The sequence below is a fragment of the Macaca nemestrina genome, chromosome 7, assembly GCF_043159975.1.
Source record: "Macaca nemestrina isolate mMacNem1 chromosome 7, mMacNem.hap1, whole genome shotgun sequence".
Lineage (NCBI taxonomy): Eukaryota > Metazoa > Chordata > Mammalia > Primates > Cercopithecidae > Macaca > Macaca nemestrina.
The window spans coordinates 101,465,751-101,486,907 of record NC_092131.1 but is presented as its reverse complement, the minus strand read 5'-3'; the positions used below and the strand labels follow the sequence as shown (position 1 = coordinate 101,486,907).

The 21,157-nt window shown below is 49.8% G+C and overlaps 1 protein-coding gene across 3 annotated transcripts; it reads left to right on the top strand.

Annotated features, from left to right (window-relative positions):
- The first annotated feature begins 3,566 nt into the window (after positions 1-3,566).
- LOC105488307 (tubulin tyrosine ligase like 13) lies at positions 3,567-21,027 on the top strand. Of its 3 annotated transcripts, XM_071100676.1 has the most exons (16): positions 3,567-3,838; positions 5,000-5,267; positions 5,926-5,966; positions 7,663-7,781; positions 10,462-10,592; positions 10,859-11,015; positions 11,701-11,844; positions 12,198-12,283; positions 12,600-12,831; positions 13,304-13,488; positions 17,527-17,712; positions 18,012-18,189; positions 18,485-18,664; positions 19,462-19,573; positions 20,270-20,513; positions 20,823-21,027. In XM_071100676.1, exons 1-16 carry the CDS (start codon positions 3,835-3,837, stop codon positions 21,016-21,018), a joined length of 2,463 nt encoding a protein of 820 aa, XP_070956777.1. In that variant the 5' UTR covers positions 3,567-3,834; the 3' UTR covers positions 21,019-21,027. The 3 variants fall into 3 exon arrangements, with proteins under 3 accessions (XP_070956777.1, XP_070956778.1, XP_070956779.1); XM_071100677.1 differs by lacking the exon at positions 20,823-21,027 and having other exon boundaries at positions 20,270-20,517; XM_071100678.1 differs by lacking the exon at positions 20,823-21,027 and having other exon boundaries at positions 18,485-18,593; positions 20,270-20,409.
- Positions 21,028-21,157: the final 130 nt, after the last annotated feature.

The following is a 21,157-nucleotide window of genomic DNA, read 5'->3' as shown; positions in this document are numbered from 1 at the left end:
ATTTTTTTAGTTTTTTGTAGAGACAGGGTCTTGCTATGTTGCCCAGGTTGCTGTCAAACTCCTGGCCTCAAGAAATCCTTCCACCTTGGCCTCCCAAAGTGCTAAGATGCCACCACAGCTTGCTTCAGGGTTTTTTGTTGTTGTTGTTGTTGTGTTTTGTTTTGTTTTTTTTGACACAGGGTTACTGTTACCCAGGCTGGAGTGCAGTGCTATGAACACAGCTAACTGTAGCCTCAACCTCCTGGGCTCAAATAATACTCCCATCTCAGCCTCCCTAGTAGCTGGGACCACAGGCATATGCCACCACACCACCCTATTTTTCGTGGAGACAGGCTGGTCTTGAACTTCTGGCCTCAAGATCCTCCCACCTCAGCCTCCCAAAGTGCTGAGATTACAGGCATGAGCCACTGCACCTGGCCTGAGTCTTTTTTTTTTTTTTTTTTTTTGAGACGGAGTTTCGCTCTGTCGTCCAGGCTAGAGTGCGGTGGCGCGATCTCGGCTCACTGCAACCTCTCCCTCCCAGGTTCAAGCGATTCGACCTGAGTCTTCTTAATACCCCCATTCAAAAAAGGGGATGGAGACTGACAGTTTGTAATTTGTTCAAAGTCAGACAGCTGGAGTTGGGACTGCAGCACAGACAGGTACCAGAAGATGAGCTGGGACAATGTGTGCTTGTGACCGCCTCTCCAGTCACTGGTTCCCATGGTAGGTAGTGCTGTCCTTAACAGTTTGCCCTTCCTGAGCCCCAGCCATCCCTCTCGGGGTCTTTCCCAAGCACTTTAGAAGCTCCTCTTGATGTAGACACAAAATCTAGAGCTAAGTCGTTGTTCCTCTGTCTGCATCTGAGTCAATGTGGGAAATTTTTTCTTTATCTCATTGCTTTATTCTGCCCTGTTACTCCAGAGATTTCCACACTGGTTCCAGAGGAACCAGTCAGTAGACACTATTCTAAGAGAGTATGTGGGTGTGAAATCCCATTTTCCTTTTAGCTCCCTTAACTGTTATACAGCAAGTAAAAGAAGTCTTGGGTTGGCCGGGCACAGTCACTCACACCTATAATCCTAGCATTTTGGGAAGCCAAGGCAGGCGAATCACTTGAAGTCAGGAGTTCGAGACCAGCCTGGCCAACATGGTGAAACCCCATCTCTACTAAAAATACAAATATTAGCCAGGCATGGTGGCAGACACCTGTAATCCCAGCTACTTAGGAGGCTGGGGCAGGAGAATCGCTTGAACCTGGAGGCAGAGGTTGCAGTGAGCCAAGCACGAACCATTGCACTCCAGCCTGGGTGACAAGAGTGAGACTGTCTCAAAAAAAAAAAAAAAATTGCTGAATGGTGGCAATTCAGGTGAGAAATGATGGTCCAGATCCTAGAACAGTCCCTAGAACACTAAATTGTTTGTTCATGCAATGAGTGTCCTGGAAGTCAAGGGACTGCAGAACATTTCCAGGAGGACCATTTCTTTCTTTCTTTCCTTTTTTTTTTTTAATTCTTTTGAGACAGAGTCTTGCTCTGTCATCCAGGCTGGAGTGCAGTGGCACAACCTCAGCTCACTGCAACCTCTGCATCCCGGGTTCAAGCGATTCTCCTGCCTCGGCTTCCTGAATAGCTGGGACTACAGGCGCGCACCACCACACCCAGCTAATTTTTATATTTTTAGTAGAGACGGGGTTTCACCATATTGGCCAGGCTGGGCTCGAACTCCTGACCTCATGATCCACCTGCCTCAGCCTCCCAAAGTGCTGGGATTACAGGCATGAGCCACTGCACCTGGCCAGATATTTGTTTTTTTAAATACGAGTTCTCACTCTGTCACCCAAGCTGGAGTGCAGTGGCATAATCATAGCTCACTGCATCCTCTTAACTCCCATGCTCAAGAGATCCTCCCACCTCAGCCTTCCTAGTAGCTGGGACTACAGGGCCAGCCACCCAGCCTGGCTGATTCTATGAAATATTTTGAGGAGATGAGGAAGGGTGGTATCTTTCAAAGTTCAAAGTGATTTTGGAATATAAACAATTTCTTTGGGTTGAATTACATAGAAGTTTATCATTAACTTATGTTCCTGAACTATGAAACATGAATATGTGGGCAAAGAAATAGTTTATCTTGATAGACAATAACAAAAACAAAGTCTATGAATTAGAGAATGTCCATGCCTTTTTAGGCTGGGCGCAGTGGTTCATGCCTGTAATCCCACCACTTTGGGAAGCCAAGGTGGGCAGGTCACTTGAGGCCAGGAGTTCAAGATCAACCTGGCCAACATGGCAAAACCCCGTCTCTACAAAAAATACAAAAATTAGCCGGGCATGGTGGTGCGCACATGTAGCCCCAGCTACTTGGGAGGCTGAAGTGGGAGGACTGCTTGAGCCTGGGAGGCTAAGTAAAGTTGCAGTGAGCTGCGATCACACCACTGCACTCCAGCCTGGGCTACAAAGCAAGACTCTGTCTCAAAAAAATAAAATAATAATTTTTTTAAAGTTCATGTATTTTTAAGTGTTCTCTAGATTTAGCCACACAGTATAATTTTAGGGTGACAAGTTGAGCTGAGTTGGGTGGAGGTGGCGAGCAGAAATCAAAGTGGGTGGATGTCAGGAAGAGAAGGTGGCAGTGAAGGAGCACTGTGATAAGGAGGTTTTGTTATTCCTTAATGGAGCTATCTCAGTCCACCAGAGGGAAAGCCTTGAAAGGCACATGGCCTTAGATGGCTGTCACTCTTTTTTTTTTTTTTTTTTTTCTTTTTTTTGAGACGGAATCTCGCTCTGTCGCCCAGGCTGGAGTGCACTGCAAGCTCCGCCTCCCGGGTTTACGCCATTCTCCTGCCTCAGCCTCCCGAGCAGCTGGGACTACAGGCACCCGCCACCTCGCCCGGCTAGTTTTTTGTATTTTTTAGTAGAGACGGGGTTTCACCGTGTTAGCCAGGATGGTCTTGATCTCCTGACCTCGTGATCTGCCGTCTCGGCCTCCCAAAGTGCTGGGATTACAGGCTTGAGCCACCGCGCCCGGCCGGCTGTCACTCTTGAATGCATAGGCTGTGCTAGCTAAACTTAGAGTTATTAAAGAATTGAGCCCGGTGTGGTGACTCGCTCCTGTAGTCACAGCTACTGGGGAGGCTGAGGCAGGAGGATTGCTTGAGCCCAGGAGGTCCAGGCTGCAGTGAGCTATGATGGTGCATTCCACTGCACTCCAGCCTGGGTGACACAGCAAGACCCCATCTCAAAAAAAAAAAAAAAAAAAAAAAGAAAAGAAAAAGAAAAAAAAGAATTGAGGGAAGGCAAACAGCTCTTTGTCCTGATCATATGCTTGGCCAAATTCCTTGGACCGGGGTTTAGGGAAAGATGGGAGTGCGGTGAGAACTGGCTTCGAAGCAGGAGGGCTGCAAGTCCCATGATGCACCGGAGGAATCTGGCCTCGAGGCTGGCCAGCTCCAAAGGGCAAATGCTGTTACCCCCGCCCCGCCCCGCCCAAGGCGGCCTCTGCCGGCGCCCAAATAGGTGTGGCTGCGGGGAGGCCCCGCCCCCAGAACGCTTCTCCAATGGGAGCTGCCCTCGTGTCCATGGCAACGGCGGTGGCCACAGGCTTGCTTAAGGAAGCGCTGCCCCTGCTGCCGCCGCCACGGCCGCCGGGAGCTAGGAGTGAACCCCTGCGGGGGAGGAGGTTCCCCCTCGCGATCGTGGGGACAGCCAGTCCTGTGAAACGAGGAGGCGGTTCCGGACGCCCAGAAACGCCCAGGGAGAACTGGAGCCGGGGGAAGAGGGGACATGAGCGGCCAGCTGAGTGCAGCCCCAGGCCGCTAGGGGCGGACCCAGCAGTCCCTCAGCTCTCCTCGGAACCATGGGTGGGCAGTCTCCACTGTCACAGCCCAAAGGGTCTTAGCCATCGGGTGCCTCTCCCTAATGTGTACACGTGCAGAAAATGAGTCCTGGGACAGGGAAAGGGCCAGCATAGGGGGCTTTTGGTCTTCAGCTGTATTTTATTTTATCTATTTATTTATTTAAAGACTCTTGCTCTGTCGCCCAGGCTGGAGTGCAGTGGTGTGATTTCGGCTCACTGCAACCTCCACCTGCCAAATTCAAGTGATTCTGTTGCCTCAGCCTCCCGAGTAGCTGGGATTACAGGCAACACACCACCACGCCCAGCTAATTTTTGTATTTTTAGGAGAGAAGGGGTTTCGCCATGTTGATCAGGCTGGTCTCCAACTCCTGACCTCAAGTGATCTACCCGCCTCAGCTTCCCAACGTGCTGGGATTACAGGTGTGACCTACTGCACCTGGCCTTCAGCTGTATTGTAGTGTAGTGTAGTGTAGTGTAGTGTAGTGTAGTGTAGTGTATTTTTTGAGATGGGGTCTCGCTCTGTTGCCCAGGCTGGAGTGCAGTGGTGCGATCTCAGCTCACTGCAGCCTCTGCTTCCCGGGTTCAAGCTATTCTCCTGCCTCACCCTCCCGAGTAGCTGGGACTACAGGCACGTGCCACCACACCCAGCTAATTTTTTGCATTTTTAGTAGAGATGGGGTTTCACATTGCTAGCCAGGATGGTCTCCATCTCCTGACCTCGTGATCCACCCACCTCGGCCTACCAAAGTGCTGGGATTACAGGCGTGAGCCACCGCGCCTGGCCGATTCAGCTGTATTTTAAAGCGAAGGTCCCCCCAGCACTCCCAGCCATCCTCCTTCCCAATCAGGTACAAAAGAGCCATGGTCATGGCCCGTACCATCTGTGTCCAACTACTGAAGGCACCCCTGTGCATTGCATGATCCAGTGTGATCCTGGATGATTGGGGCTTGTCATCAGGGAATCCACATCTCACTGGTATCTTCCACTCCCATGCACCTCCACCTACCTGGACACATCCCATTCCTCAGTGAAACTGTTTTGTCCTGAAGGGGCAGCAACATTCCTTTAAAACAGCATGAAGGTCGTTCTGGTGGATTCCTTCAGGCCTTCTAGGGCCTGAGGGAGGTCTGATATACACTTCATTCCCACCTCCCAACCCCTCAGAATCTGAGAGAATGGAGCCGAGTACCTGTAGGACCAGCGAATCAGAGGAAGACTATGTTGAGGAAAAGGAATCTGAGAAATGTGTTAAAGAGGAAGCTACCATCCCCTCTAACTCTTCACAGCAGGCTCTCTTAAAAGCTGACTATAAGGCATTAAAAAATGGGGTTTCCTCACCCATTATAGCCACAAAAATTCCGAAGAAAGTCATAGCCCCAGTTGACACAGGCGACTTAGAAGCTGGGAGGAGGAAGAGAAGGCGGAAACGCAGGTAACTATTCCCTAGATCCCCTCAACTGCCCAGCTCCAGGGAGTCACCCATTGGCCTCCCTTCAACATTTGGGGGAGCTGGGATCTAAGACCTTCCCTTTAGCCTACAAAAGAGGACAGGAAATGCTGGAGCATCATTAACCCTTTGATACAACACAAACAAAATTCAGAACTTTTTTTTTTTTTTTTTTTTTTTTTTTGAGACGGAGTCTCGCTCTGTCACCCAGGCTGGAGTGCAGTGGCCAGATCTCAGCTCACTGCAAGCTCCGCCTCCCGGGTTCCCGCCATTCTCCTGCCTCAGCCTCCCGAGTAGCTGGGACCACAGGCGCCGCCACCTCGCCCGGCTAATTTTTTGTGTTTTTAGTAGAGACGGGGTTTCGCCGTGTTAGCCAGGATGGTCTCGATCTCCTGACCTAGTGATCCGCCCGTCTCGGCCTCCCAAAGTGCTGGGATTACAGGCTTGAGCCACCGCGCCCGGCCATCAGAACTATTTAGGCTGGTTCATTTTGGAATCCCAGCCTGTTTACATCGTCCTGGTCTTTCTTTTAAGCCGCTTCTAGAGAAAAGGAATTGTGTTGTTAATTTGTTGGATGTCTCTTCGTCTGGGTGCCTGTCCTTCCCTCCCACTCTGCCTGATTTATGCTATTCCTCCATTCTAGATCCCTGGCCATCAACCTGACCAACTGCAAGTATGAGAGTGGTAAGCACTCAGCCCGTCGCTCACACTATGGTGCATAACAGGGTGCCTACAGCTGCTGCTCTTCCTCTGGAATAGACCCCCGATCAGGCTTCCAGCCCCTGGGGCCTGGCAGGCTTGCCTATAACCTGTACTGAGCTTCCTAGGTGTCCTCTGCCTCAGACACTGGCAGCTGAGACATTGCTGTTCCAGGCAGTCTCAGTGTTAGGGAGGGTATCTTCACAGTAAACAAGAAAAAAAAAAAAAAGTCCAAGAGCCACCACTCACCACTGCCCACCCTTCCCAGATTCTATTTATTTATTTTTGAGACAGAGTCTTGCTTTGTCATCCAGGCTGGAGTGCAGTATTGCAATCATAGCTTAATGCAGCTTTGAACTCCTGAGCTCAAAGCCATCTTCCTACCTGAGCTTCCCACTAGCTGGGCCTACAGGCCTGCACCACTATGCTCAGCTAATTCTTTTTATTTATTTATTTATTTATTTATTTATTTATTTATTTATTTATTTTTGAGACCAAGTTTCACTCTTGTTGCCCAGGCTGGAATGCTATGGTGTGATCTCGGCTCACTGCAACCTCCACCTCCCAGGTTCAAGTGATTTTCCTGCCTCAGCCTCCCAAGTAGCTGGGATTACAGGCATGTGCCACCACACCTGGCTAATTTTGTACTTTTAGGAGAGACGGGGTTTCTCCATGTTGGCCAGGATGGTCTCGAACTCCTGACCTCAGGTGATCCACCCACCTCGGCCTCCCAAAGTGCTGGGTTTACAGGCATGAGCCACCGTGCCCAGCCTGCCCAGCTAATTCTTAAATGTTTTGTAGAGACAGAATCTTGCTATGTTGCCCAGGCTGGTCTTGAACTCCTGGGCTCAAGTGATCCTCCAACTTCAGCTTCTCAAAGACCTGGCATAACAGGCAGGAGCCACCATGCCAGACCCTTCCCAGATTTTACCAGTGATGAGACAAGCTTAAAAGTTTTTTCAAGGAAGATTTGAAGGGACTTCAACAATTAAGAAAAAAAGAAAATCTCCAGCTAGGTCCTTCCCCTAATATTCCCTCTGGCATCTTTATAAGGAGCCACCCAAGTGTGGAGTATGAAGTGCCAGTGTGGCCCCTACCTATAGGCGGTTCTCCAAGCCACAAACATCCCTAATTGAGGGATAAGACTGACAGAAGCAGCCGGGCACGGTGGCCTACTCCTGTAATCCCAACACTTTGGGATACCAAGGCAGGCGAATCTCCAGAGGTCAGGAGTTCAAGACCAGCCTGGCCAACATGGTGAAACCTCATCTCTACTAAAAATACAAAAATTTCCCAGGCGTGTTAGTGGGCTCCTGTAGTCCCAGCTATTGGGGAGGCTGAAGCATGAGAATCGCTTGAACCTGGGAGGCGGAGGTTGCAGTGAGCAGAGACCGCGCCATTGCACTCCAGCCGGGGCAACGAGGGAGAAACTCTGTCTCAAAAAAACAAACAAACAAAACCAGGTTCTAGTTTTCTCTGCTAGGTATTTTGGAAGGGCCCTAACAGCCCCTAAGAACTTGAAATTGCCATGTGGTAACTAAAGTCCGGGGCTGAGGCGAGAACTACCTCCCTCTTCAACCTGCCCTCAGGTCAGGTGTATACCTTACCTGACCCAGCTACACAGTTCCAGGGCTAGTTGCTGGTGTCCATGCTGGCACCACTGATCTCCCTGTCTCTGCAGTGCGTCGGGCAGCCCAAATGTGTGGCCTGAAGGAGGTGGGGGAGGATGAAGAGTGGACTCTGTACTGGACAGACTGCTCTGTCTCGCTGGAACGAGTCATGGACATGAAGAGGTTTCAGGTACCCATCTCCTGGCCTGAGAGCCTACAGGGGCTAGGGCCCCAGAATGACTTTTCCCACCTCCTTGCCCAGGCACCCAAGACTGCTACTCTTTGTGGCTGTCCCCTTGTGCAGACAGGAAAGAGCACCCCCAGGGTCTTCTTTTCCAGTTGAAAGATCTCCTCTTGGAGATCTTGGGTTTCTGGAATTACCGGAAGGAAGTGTCTGGTGGGCACATCCTATCTCATTATTTGTGCTTTGCTTGGTGGCATCTGTGTGTAGCTGGCCCTCTCCAGGGTGGGTGAGCTCATCTTAGGGAGAATACTGGGAGGCAGCTTCAGAGCTAACAGCAGAGCCAGCTGAATGATCCAGCCTTCTAAGCAACTTAGCTTAACATTTCCACATCCATTAGGAGACTGCAGGGTCCAGCCTGGTGGCAAGAAATTCATGAATGATCCACTGGGGTCCATAAGAATAGAACTGCCTTGTGATATTTTTATTATCCTCTAATTGGGTGTTTGTGGTGATCAGCAATAAAATAATTTAAAAGGGTCTGCAGGCTTATTCTTTGGGGAAGCCAGGCAGGAAGTTGAGGAAATTAAAACCTGTCCCACAACTAGTCTTGGGAGAGGTGCCCAAGAGAGAAAGCAAGTGCTAGAAGTTCTCAAGAAGCTCCAAAGGAGGTTGGGCGTGGTGGCTCACACCTGTAATCTCACCACTTTGGGAGGCCGAGGTGGGTGGATCACTTCAGGTCAGGAGTTCGCTTGAACCCAGAAAGTGGAGGTTGCAATGAGCAGAGATCATGCCACTACACTCCAGCCTGGGTGAGTGACAGAGTGAGACCCTGTTTTAAAAATAAAAAAACAAGGCCAGGCATGGTGGCTTATGCCTGTAATCCTAACACTTTGGGAGGCCGAGGCAGGCAGATCACGAGATCAGGAGTTCAAGACCAGCCTGACCAACATGGTAAAACCCCATCTCTACTAAAAATACAAAAATTAGCCAGGCATGGTGGCACACACTTGTAATCCCAGCTACTTAGGAGGCTGAGGCAGGAGGATCGCTTGAACCAGGGAGGAGGAGATTGCAGTGAGCCAAAATTGCATCATTGCACTCCAGCCTGGGCAACAGAGCGAGACTCCATCTTAAAAAAAAAAAAAAAAAAAAAGTTCCGCCGGGCGCGGTGGCTCAAGCCTGTAATCCCAGCACTTTGGGAGGCCGAGGCGGGCGGATCACAAGGTCAGGAGATCGAGACCATCCTGGCTAACACGGTGAAACCCCGTCTCTACTAAAACTACAAAAAACTAGCCGGGCGAGGTGGCGGGCGCCTGTAGTCCCAGCTACTCGGGAGGCTGAGGCAGGAGAATGGCGTAAACCCAGGAGGCGGAGCTTGCAGTGAGCCGAGATCGCGCCACTGCACTCCAGCCCGGGGGACAGAGCAAGACTCCGTCTCAAAAAAAAAAAAAAGTTCCAAAGGAGGGGCATTTGTAAAATGAGGATAGCAGGCTGGGTACAATGGCTCATGCCTAAAATCCCTTTGGGAAGCCAAAGCAGGCAGGTTGCTTGAACTCAGGACTTTGAGACCAGCAACAGGCAAAACCCAGTCTCTACCAAAAATACAAAAAGAATAAAAAAATTAGCCAGGCATGGTGGTGCATGACTTTAGTCCCAGCTATTTGGGAGTCTGAGGCATGAGGATCTCTTGAACCTGGGAGGCAGAGACTGCAGTGAGCTGAGATCACACCACTGCATTCCAGCTTGGGCGACAGAGGGAGACCCTGTCTCAGGGAAGGGGAAAAAAAACCAAAACGGGATGAGGATAACAATAATTAGCAGCATTCATTGAGGACTTACTGTACAACAGACCCTGTGTTAAATGCTTTTATATTATTAGCCCATTAAATCCTCAAGAACAGCCCTGAGCAGCAGATATCCCTTGGTTAGGACATGGAGAGTGAGAAATACTAAGTTCATACAGTGAGTGCAGCCAGTGATTGGGAAAGCCAGTGAGAGAGCACTTAGTGTACTCTTTGTGATTGTCCCCCTGTGCAGACAGGAAAGACCACCCCCAGGGTATTCTTTTCCAACGGAAAGATTCTCCTCCTGGGTCTCTGGAATTACCTGAAGGAAGTGTCTGGTGGGCACATCCTATTTCATTATTTGTTCTTTGCTTGGTGGCATCCCGGATGCTGCCACCCACCCGGCAGGACAGAGCAGCCAGGTGTTTCTGGCAGGCACCAGGGCAATGCCACACCCTCTGTGGGTGCCATGGCACCACATTCCTTGGGGCTGGTTCTTAGTTTCCTTTTCTCTTTTGTGTCTTTTGGGAAATGCTTTTGTCTCATTGTCTGCTTTGTGCTATCATGCATTAGTTATTGTTAGAGGACTAGGCCTGGGGGTCTGAGGGATGTTAGAAGGTGGACTGTGGAAGCCACAGTCTTGGCTAGGTACATCCTTTCTCACTGCCCCTCATTTGCTGAGCTCAGTGTGGATGTGTGTGTTGGGTAGGAGTCACAGAAGGTTTTCTCACCTGCCTTAAGGAATCTTCCTATTTTTGCCCTTGGGGTCCTCGATGCAGTGCTTACCTCCACTGTGACTTCTCCCTTAACCTTCCCAATCCTCCTCCACTGCTTCCTGAGATGCCCAGGTGCTAGGAACTGCCACTTACTCTGGGGGCTCGTACTAACTGGCTGTGTTTCAGAAAATCAACCACTTCCCTGGCATGACAGAAATCTGCCGCAAAGATCTGCTGGCTCGGAACCTCAACCGCATGCACAAACTCTATCCCTCTGAATACAACATCTTCCCCCGCACCTGGTGCCTCCCTGCAGAGTGAGTGGGTCTGGCTTCCCATGCTGAGATACCAGGGGGAGGAAAAGGGTCGTTCTCAGAGTTCCCTCCAGGCTCTGGTCTTGTGAGCTAGGAATGTCTCAGAGGGATGGAAGTGGAACGAGAAAGTTTCAGCTTGTCAAAGAAAAGAGGGTCTGAGACTGAGTGTTCCAGGAAGAGCATGGACTAGATAGCAGGAAGAGCTCCATGGGGCCGTGGGAAAGCCATGATACACAGAAACCTTTTGACCAGGCCTTCTCTACACATAGCTATGGGGACTTCCAGTCCTATGGTCGTCAGCGAAAAGCCCGCACGTATATCTGCAAGCCAGACAGTGGCTGTCAGGGACGTGGCATCTTCATTACCCGAAATCCCCGGGAGATCAAGCCAGGAGAGCATATGATCTGCCAGCAATACATCTCCAAGGTGAAGGATGCCTCAGGACCATCAGCCTTCCCCAACACTAAGCATTGGGCTGCCTCGTCTCTCCCAAAAGCCAGGAAGGAAGCTGGTCTTAGGCTTCTACCCTTCCCACTAGCCCCATTTTCCTGGAAGCAGTATCTAGCCATGGTTCAGAACCAGCCTGCCTGGGGTTGAATCTCAGCTTTCCACTTCCCAGATATGTGACCTTGGGCAAGTTTCTTACCCTCTCTGTGCCTCTGTCTCTTTATTGATTGATTGAGACAGAGTCTCACTGTGTTGCCCAGGCTGGAGTGCTGTGGCACGATCTCGGCTCACTGCAACCTCCACCTCCCAGGTTCAAGCAATTCTCTGCCTCAGCCTCCCGAGTAGCTGGGATTACAGGCACCCACCACCATGCCCAGCTAATTTTTGTATTTTTAGTGGACACGGGGTTTCACCATCTCGGCCAGGCTGGTCTTGAACTCCTCACCCCGTGATCCACCCTCCTCAGCCTCTCAAAGTGTTGGGATTATAGGCATGAGCCACCGCGCCTGGCCTCTCCTCATTTATTAATTGGGAGTAATAACAGTAACTACTTTACATGGTTATTGTGGAAATTTAATGAGCTGTGTATGTGAAGCACTTACAACAGCTCACAGTAGGCACTTCAAACGTGTTATTATTCCCTCATGGGTTTGCGTGCTACCAGCCCTTCCTCATTGATGGCTTCAAGTTTGATATGCGAATCTACGTCCTGATCACATCCTGTGACCCTCTCCGGATCTTCATGTACGAGGAGGGCCTGGCCCGTTTTGCCACCACGCCCTATGTGGAGCCCAGCCATAACAACCTGGTAAGGGGGCTGGGAAGCACTCTTCTTTTCCACTACCATGAGTGCTGAGGTTCTCTAGAGAAACATGGTAGAGAGGGTTGTCACTGTCACCAAAGAACAAGGAATGAAGTCAGCAAGAGCTGCAGTATCTAGCTGGGAGACAAGTGTTTGGTAGGTGGTAAATGAGAAAAGGTCAGCACCTGGAGGAGCCCAGCACACCCTCTGCCCCAGGATCGTCCAGAATAGCAGTCCTCTGGTGGAGAGAGACAGGAGACAAGAGATCCTTGGGAGGGGTGGGGAGTAAGAAGGCAATGAAGGGCTGGAGAGGACGGCCACATGCAGTCTGAGACCACAGGGCCACTCTCTCTCCACAGGACAATGTCTGCATGCACCTGACCAACTATGCTATCAACAAACACAATGAGAATTTTGTCCGGGATGGTGCTTTGGGCAGTAAGAGGTACTCGCTACTCTGTTTTCTCCTGCTTTCTCTGCCGCTTAGCCCCATAGTCCCAGTAGCCCATGAAACCGAGCTGGCTCTTGGGAGGCTAATTGCCCAGGGAAACTCAGCCTTTATAGACCCTGTCCTGTGCCTGCACTTTGGAGCTCTAAGTGCAGCCCCAAACCCCACCCTGGTAACTAGTCCCTGCTCCAAACTGCTAGCAGCCCTTCAAAGCCCAGGCATGCAATTAGGGTTAGTGTGAGGGAGCCTCCTGCCTACAGCCTGGCCCCAGTGGCCTAGAAACTGGCCTTCCTCTGAGCACTGGGCCTCGCAGGAAGCTGTCGACACTCAACATCTGGCTGCAAGAGCACAGCTACAACCCTGGAGAGCTGTGGGGGGACATCGAGGACATCATCATCAAAACCATCATCTCAGCCCATTCTGTTCTACGCCACAACTACCGAACCTGTTTTCCCCAGTATCTGAATGGAGGTACATGTGCCTGTTTTGAGATCCTTGGTTTTGACATCTTGCTGGACCACAAGTTGAAGCCCTGGCTGCTAGAGGTGAGGATTATCTCCTAGGCTTTGCAAAACCAAGGTCCAGAGGCCTCCTTGAATAGGACACCTGGGACAGGGGTATACTCCGGTGGTGGAACACAGAATGGGAGAGGTGAAAGCCCTGGGGTGGGTGGGAATCAGCAGAAGGCATAAGATCTCTACCCTTTTGACCTGCTGAGTCAAATCTTGGTGGTTTTTGGCCTCTACCATAGGAATGCAGGTTTGGGATCCCCAGTGCCCTAATGTAAGTTTTTAGGGACACACTATCTAGAGAGGCAGGCCAGCTGATTTGCTCTCACTGGTCTGTGAATTGGAGATCTCTAAGGCAGAGTTTTGTGGCCTTGGAAGCCACAGCATCCAGCCTCCCTGGCTGAGGCCATGGGAGAGGAATATCTCAGACCCTCTAGTTATGCCTGCAAGAGGCCACCACCTGCTCAGGTGGTCGGGGAAAGGGGTGTATAATGACTCTTCCTGGCAGGTAAACCATTCTCCAAGCTTTACCACTGACTCAGGCCTTGATCAAGAGGTAAAGGATGCACTTCTCCGTGATGCTATAACCCTTGTCAACCTCCGGGGCTGTGACAAAAGGAAGGTGATGGAGGAGGATAAGCGGCGAATCAAGGAACGGCTTTTCCAGTGCTACCAACAGCCACGAGAATCGAGGTGTGCTAGGTGTCTGGCATGTGTTTAGTTCTTCATTATTCCTGAGACTAAAAGTCCTCCTTTAGATGGAGAATGTGGCCTGGGGCTGATTTGCTATCAAAAACAACTTTTTGCATAGATAATATGTTCATATTTGCATTAAAAAAATCACAGGGCCAGGCTTGGTGGCGCATATCTGTAATCTCAGCATTTTGGGAGGCCGAGGCAGGAGGATTGCTTGAGCCCTGGAGTTCAAGACCAGACTGGGCAACATGTGAGACTCTGTACCTAAAACACAAAAAAGAAACAAAATAATAATAATTTAAAAATAATTTAAAAATAAAAAAATTAGCTGGGCATGGTGGCGTGCCTATATTCCCAGCTACTCAAGAGTCTGAGGTGAGAGAATTACTTGAGCCCAGGAGGTCAAGACTGCAGTGAGCCGTGTTTGCACCACTGCACTCCAGCCTGGGTGACACAGTGAGACCTGGTCTCAAAAAAAAAAAAAAAAAAAAAAAAAAAATCATGTATCATAGATATGTTCAAAATTTTAAAAATACAGGGGATAGTCTTTCTCCACCCCTTCTCCTCCAGGTACTCAGTTTTACTCTCTGGAGCCAATCAACATTCCTACTATCATGTGCATATAGTAAGCATTTAATATATATGTATTTATACAAAATATTTTTCTCCCTGCCTACCCAGACAGAGGCATAACTTTCACACTGTCTGCACCCCGGTTAGCAATGTATTTTAGAACCATTCTCATGTTAGCACATAAGGAGCTTTCTGTGGTTTGATTAGCTGGTTTGTTTTTCTTTTTTTTTTTTTTTTTTTTTTTTTTTGAGACGAAGTCTCGCTCTGTCACCCAGGCTGGAGTGCAGTGGCCGGATCTCAGCTCACTGCAAGCTCCGCCTCCCGGGTTCACGCCATTCTCCTGCCTCAGCCTCCCGAGTAGCTGGGACTACAGGCGCCCGCCACCTCGCCCGGCTAGTTTTTTGTATTTTTTAGTAGAGACGGGGTTTCACCGTGTTAACCAGGATGGTCTCGATCTCCTGACCTCGTGATCCGCCCGTCTCGGCCTCCCAAAGTGTTGGGATTACAGGCTTGAGCCACCGCGCCCGGCCGCTGGTTTGTTTTTCTAACAAAGCTCCTAGAAACCAGTTCCTGAGAAACTTTGTAACAAAGAAACACAGAAAACAGTTTAGTCATTCAATAATAGAGAATCATTTACATCTGTGTTGGTTACCCATTGTTGTTTTCTTTGTAAAATGAGTTACAAACATGGTAACTGGTTACCAATACTAAAATTGTGATTTGTTAATGATACATACAAATGAATTTGAGTAGATGTATGTTACCACTATGATCACATTGCTGTTCCCACTTGCATTCCAATATGCAGGGGGCAGTGTGTGTTTGACTCCCCATGAGAGCCACAGGGCCTGGGACACCGTAAGCACTCAGATGTCTGCGTGATGAATGGGAGTGAAGTAGAACTGTAAATATACTGGCTATTCCCGCAAGACTGGACTGTGTACCTGAGGGTCATGAAATGTGTCTTTCAATAAGGAAAAATGGTTGAACAGTGCTGGACTAAATAAACAAAATACAATCGTACACTAGAGTACTAGGCAGCCATTTAAAAATATTGTTGTGGTCAGGTGTGGTGGCTCATGCCTGTAATCCCAGCACTTTGGGAAGCCGAGGCGGGTGGATCACTTGAGCTCACGAGTTTGAGACCAGCCTGGGCAACATGCAAAACCCTGTCTCTACAAAACATACAAAAATTAGCCAGACATGGTGGTGCACACCTGTGGTCCCAGCTGCTCAGGAGGCTGAGGTGAGAGGATGGCTTGAGCCTGGGAGGCCGAGGTTATAGTGAACTGAGACTGCATCACTGCACTCCAGCCTGGGCGACAGAGTGAGACCTTGTTTCAAAAAATTAAATTAAAAAATAAAATAAAAATATTGTTGTATTATTTCATTTTCATTTAAAGAAAGCAAGCAAGTGGTCAGGCGCAGTGACTCACGCCTGTAATCTCAGCCCTTTGGGAGGCCAAGGCGGGCAAATCAGGAGGTCAAGAGATCGAGACCATCCTGGCCAAAATGGTGAAACCCCGTCTCTACTAAAAATACAAAAATTAGCTGGGCATGGTGGTGTATGCCTGTAGTACCAGCTACTCGGGAGGCTGAGGCAGAAGAATTGCTTGAACCCAGGAAGCGGAGGTTGCAGTGAGCTGAGACTGTGCCACTGCACTCCAGCCTGGACAACAGAGCAAGACTCTGTCTCAAAAAAAAAGGAAGGACGGATGGACGGACGGACGATGCACAAGCTAGTGAGTGGCAGAGCCAGGATTCAAAGTCAGGAGGTCCTGCCTTAGATCCATGCTCATAATCAACAGGCTAATTGCATAGTAAGATTATGGGAGACTTTATCTTCTTTCTGCTCTTCTAAATGTTCTGTAATGAACATATATTACTTTTTTCTTTTTCTTTTTTTTTTTTTTGAGACTAGTCTCACTCTGTCATCTAGGCTGGAGTGCAGTGCCGCGATCTTGGCTCACTGCAACTTCCACCTCCTGGGTTCAAAAAATTTTCCTGCCTCAGCCTCCCAAGTAACTGGGACTACAGGCACACACCACCATGCCCAGATAATTTTTGTATTTTTAGTAGAAACAGGGTTTCACTATGTTGACCAGGCTGGTCTCAAATTCCCAACTTCAAGTGATCCACCTGCCTTGGCCTCCCAAAGTGCTGGAATTACAGGTGTGAGCCACCATGCCTGGCCACTTTTTTTTTTTTTTTCCCCAAATGGAAAACTTATATCAAAACATATGTTACTTTTACAATCAGAAACCTAAAAGACTATGATAATGGAGTGCTAGCTTACTAGTAGACCCCTCTCCACTTAAGATGAAAATCAGGCCGAGTACAGTGGCTGACGCCTATAATCCCAGCACTTTGGGAGGCCAAGGTGGGTGGATCACTTGATGTCCAGCCTTGCCAACATGGTGAAACCCTGTCTCTACTAAAAATACAAAAATTGGCCAGGCATGGTGGTGCATGCCTGTAATCCCAGGTACTTGGGAGGCTGAGGCAGGAGAACTGCTTAAACCTAGGAGGCAGAGGTTGCAGTGAGAGGAGATCGTGCCAGTGTACTCCAGCCTGGGCAACAGTGCAAGAACCTGTCTCAAAAAAGAAAAGCAAAGCAGGCCGGGTGCGGTGGCTCAAGCCTGTAATCCCAGCACTTTGGGAGGCCGAGACAGGCGGATCATGAGGTCAGGAGATCGAGACCATCCTGGCTAACACGGTGAAACCCCGTCTCTACTAAAAAATACAAAAAACTAGCCGGGCGTGGTGGCGGGCGCCTGTAGTCCCAACTACTCGGGAGGCTGAGGCAGGAGAATGGCGTGAACCCAGGAGGCAGAGCTTGCAGTGAGCTGAGATCCGGCCACTGCACTCCAGCCTGGGCGGCAGAGCGAGACTCCATCTCAAAAAAAAAAAAAAAAAAAAGAAAAGAAAAGCAAATCAGATTTCTGGACGTCAAGACTATTTTCTTTTTTTTTTTTCTTTTTTTTTTTTTTGTGAGACGGAGTCTCGCTCTGTCACCCAGGCTGGAGTGCAGTGGCATGATCTCGGCTCACTGCAAGCTCCACCTCCTGGGTTCACGCCATTCTCCTGCCTCAGCCTCCCGAGTAGCTGGGACCACAGGCACCCACCACCACGCCCAGCTAATTTTTTGTATTTTTAGTGGAGACGGGGTTTCATCATGTTAGCCAGGATAGTTTCGATCTCCTGACCTCATGATCTGCCCGTCTCGGACTCCCAAAGTGCTGGGATTACAGGCGTGAGCCACTGTGCCCGGCCCAAGCCTATTTTCATGGCTACCCACATTTGGGGCTTGCCAAAGATGGGCTTGGCAGCTTTCCCTACTTGGGCACGGGCCCGGGAGGTCAAGAACCCAGCAGGAGGGGCTCCAAACCTTAGTCAGTCTTCCTTTCCCTACTGAACATTCCTACAGCTCTCCTCTGACTCACTTGAGCTTGCTTTCCACAGGAAAGAAAAAACTGAGTCATCCCATGTGGCAATGCTGGACCAGGAACGATATGAGGATTCTCACCTGGGAAAATACCGGCGGATCTACCCTGGGCCTGACACAGAGAAGTATGCCCGCTTCTTCAAGCACAATGGCTCCCTCTTCCAGGAGACTGCTGCTTCCAAGGCCAGAGAGGAGTGTGCCAGGTACTTTGACCGACATTCTCCTCTGCACACCTAGGTGGGGCAAGTCCTGAAGCTGCATTGCTTCCCAGCAGGGGAAGAGGAAGTCAGACACTTGAGCAGAGGAATGGAGCTATAAATCCTATCAGACTCTTAGTGACTCTTTTCAGTTTAGTAGGTTTCCTGTCTTCCCCCGTCATTGCTCTCCCATCAGTCCTAAGAACAGATTATAATTTCCTACTCCTTCTCCATCCCCATTTTTCCTCACCCCTCTTCTCCCCAACACCATTTCTCTAGTGTCTGAAGCTGCTGTGTCTTGTCAGGCAGCAACTGGAGGAGATCCGCCTTAAGCAGGAACAGCAGGAGACCTTGGGCAGTAAGAGGCAAAAGGCCAAGGACCAGAACCAGGGTGAATCAGCTGGGGAGAAAAGCCAACCCAGGGCAGGGCTCCGGAGCCATTCCACTCGCTTGGCTTACAGGAACCACAGCTGGGAGAAAGAGGTGCCAGGGGTTTTGTGGCTCTTATCTTTCTGCGGGAAAATGGGTTGGGACAACTAGAGAGGGGAATGAATCTCTGCTGTCCTCTCCCCCCATGCACAAGAGAGAGAGGAGTTCCTAATCAGTAAATTGAATCTGATCCTTTGGAAGATGAAGTGAGAGAATGGACAGCAAAAGGAACTGTCCTGGGTCAGGGAAGGGATGAGGGTAGAGTGGGCAGGAGGCCTGCAGCCATCCTGGGCGATGGTTTGGGACTCATCCTTGGAAATCCTGCATTTATCTCTCATGTACCTTGTAGCTGCTGCCAGGACAGCTGGACACCATGAGGCCTCAACAAATTGTGGAAGAGGAGGAGCTGGAGCGGATGAAGGCCCTGCTACAAAGGGAGACTCTCATCCGAAGCTTGGGTATTGTAGAGCAGCTCACCCGTCTGCAGCACCCTGGCCCCCAGGGCCAGAAAAAACTTCATGAGAGTCGGGTGAGGGTCCCTGTGAAGCCTCCCAGAGGAAAAGGGAACAAGGGCTGTCGTCCCAACACATGGTGGTGGTCTCAACAAAGGAGGCTTGTGTGATGGTATCTGTCAGTGGAGCCTGGGAAAGCAGAGTGCACTAGCTGGACCTTGGGAGAGGGTCTGTTGATTCCTTTTACATCTGTTCCCAAGCTCCTTTGTTTTAGATATGACATCCAGCAAAGTGCAGCTCCAAACTTTCTCATTTACAGGAAACCTGCTCTCTATATTCCTGTCCCCAAATAACCCCACACTCATGACTGACAAATAACAAGGCCACCACCCTCAGTGGCTTCTGTATAATTTTCTCCCTAGCACTGTCAGTGCCCTGGCTCTAATGGGAGATAAGTAAACAGATTTGGGCCAACAAAAGAGCTGCTGCTTTCACTATTCCCTGGGCTAGTAGCAAACCTGTTGGGTTTACTGTTTTTGTTGAACCTCAAAGGAGTATCTGGTTAAATAGTGGCCATGGCCTAGATTTTTTTTCAGTTACCTCCTTCGTCCAACGCTCCATCCAAACTCACATAAAAATGTGGTAAGGGGCTGCTCTTCTCCTCTAGCCTAGATTTCGTTAGGACAGGCTAGGCAGTCAAAAACTGAAACCTGGGAGTCTGGTTCTATTTGTGCTCCTAAGAGGGGCTGCCACAGAGCAGGGCCCTCTTCATTTGCTGCATCCAGTTCTGCCCCATAAATCGATCCCCAGGATCTTAGGGGCACTGCCAAGCATGAATGCTGCAATCCCACATGTTCCCCGGTGCCATCTGCAGCCCAAGAACTTCACCTGGACAGGAGAGCCGGCAGCCATCAACTCCTGTTCATTGTCAATGAAGAAGGCTGGGAGGCGCTATTTTTCCAGTGCCAGAATCAGGCTGACTAGCCGTAAGTATGCAAAACTATCTTTGGTCATTTTGACCTGTGTAAATCCCACTAGCAAGTATAGAGCTTGGATGCCCCCAAAATATAAGGCACTTCCACCGGTGTAAGAATGGGGAAGTTAGGGTACCCATTTATTTACTCCTTTCTTTTTTGTTTTCTTTTCTTTTGTTTTTTTTTCTGAGACAAGGTCACGCTCTGTTACCCAGGCTGAAGTACAATGGCTTGATCTCACCTCACTGCAACCTCCACTGACAGGCTCAAGTAATTCTCCTGCCTCAGCCTCCCGAGTAGCTGGGACTACAGGCACACACCACCATGCCTGACTTTTATATTTTTTGTTTTCGCCATTTAGCCCAGGCTGGTCTTGAACTCCTGAGCTCAGGTGATCCACCAGACTCAGCCTCCCAAAGTGCTAGGATTACAGGTGTGAGCCACCACACCAGGACTATTTAATCCTTTCTGTACACTAGACCCTGGTGATAGAAATGGCAGAAATACAGTCCTAGCACTCAACAGAGGTAATAGGAACATGGACAAGAAGACATACCATACCAATTACAATACAGTGTGGGAAAGACAGTGGATTGGGAAGCATGGGATGCCCTTCCTCTGTGTTGGTAATTGGGCCACAGCTGGGAAAGAGGTGAGCCAATCTCTTCTGTGAGTACCAACTCAGGGACATCCATGTTTCCACTGCAGAAGGACAAGCCAGCAGAAGGCTAGAAGCCATAAACCGAGTCCTGGCAGGATCAGTGCCACCCACTTTAACCCCAAAGCAGGGCTATCTTCTGCAACCGGAAAGAGTGGCATCTGACTCATGGACTGAATGCACCTTGCCCTCCATGGTAAACTCTGAACACAGAACAGCCAAGGTTTCCCTCTGCCCTGCCTCTGCACCCGTGCTGCAGCGTTCCAGAGCACTCCTCAACATCAATCAGTTCAGGTAAAAGCAGGAGGGAAGCACTCTACCTCTCCTGGAGAACCTCCCCAGGTTTCCAAAGGGTTTCCAAAGGGCATTCAATCTTTGCTAAATGAAAGACTGCCACCAAGTTCCTCTTTGAAAAGCCCTGCCCAGGAACCCCATTTGTAAAAGGCAAAATACAAAGACACCAAGAATTCCTCAATAACCTAAGATTAACTGGGGATCAGTAAAGACTAGAAGATGAAGAGGCGCCAAGGCCAGCCATGTACTCATTTCTGCTTATCAAGCCTTAGCCTGGGTTTATCGCTAGGTGATGGGTCTGAACCCTAGGTGCGGCCCGGGGCTGGAGGTCATCCAGGAGACAAAGAGCCCCTTTCCCAGAGGAGCCGAGTGCCCAAGGCACTGGGCTGTCGCCGTCAGAAGACTGCCGAGCGGAAGCCCTGCCCACCAAGGTGGCGGAGACAGGCAGGCCTGGGGAGCCGCTGGGGCGGAGGGACGGCTCTTGGAAACTGAATCCGTACTTTAATTAAAATTTATGCAGTTTTCCAGGAGCGTCCTGTACCTCATTTCGGCCCTCACGTTTCAGCCAAGCCCTCTCCACAGCTACAGCCAGAAAGGGTGGGCCACTGAGAAGCGTGAGACCAGATCTCACAGCCACCAAATGA

Excerpts from the sequence above, each read along its gene's own strand:
- LOC105488307 (XM_071100676.1), top strand. Across the intron at positions 11,016-11,700 it reads GCCAGCAATACATCTCCAAG|CCCTTCCTCATTGATGGCTT; the intron begins GTGAAGGATGCC and ends GCGTGCTACCAG. Across the intron at positions 12,832-13,303 it reads TGAAGCCCTGGCTGCTAGAG|GTAAACCATTCTCCAAGCTT; the intron begins GTGAGGATTATC and ends TCTTCCTGGCAG.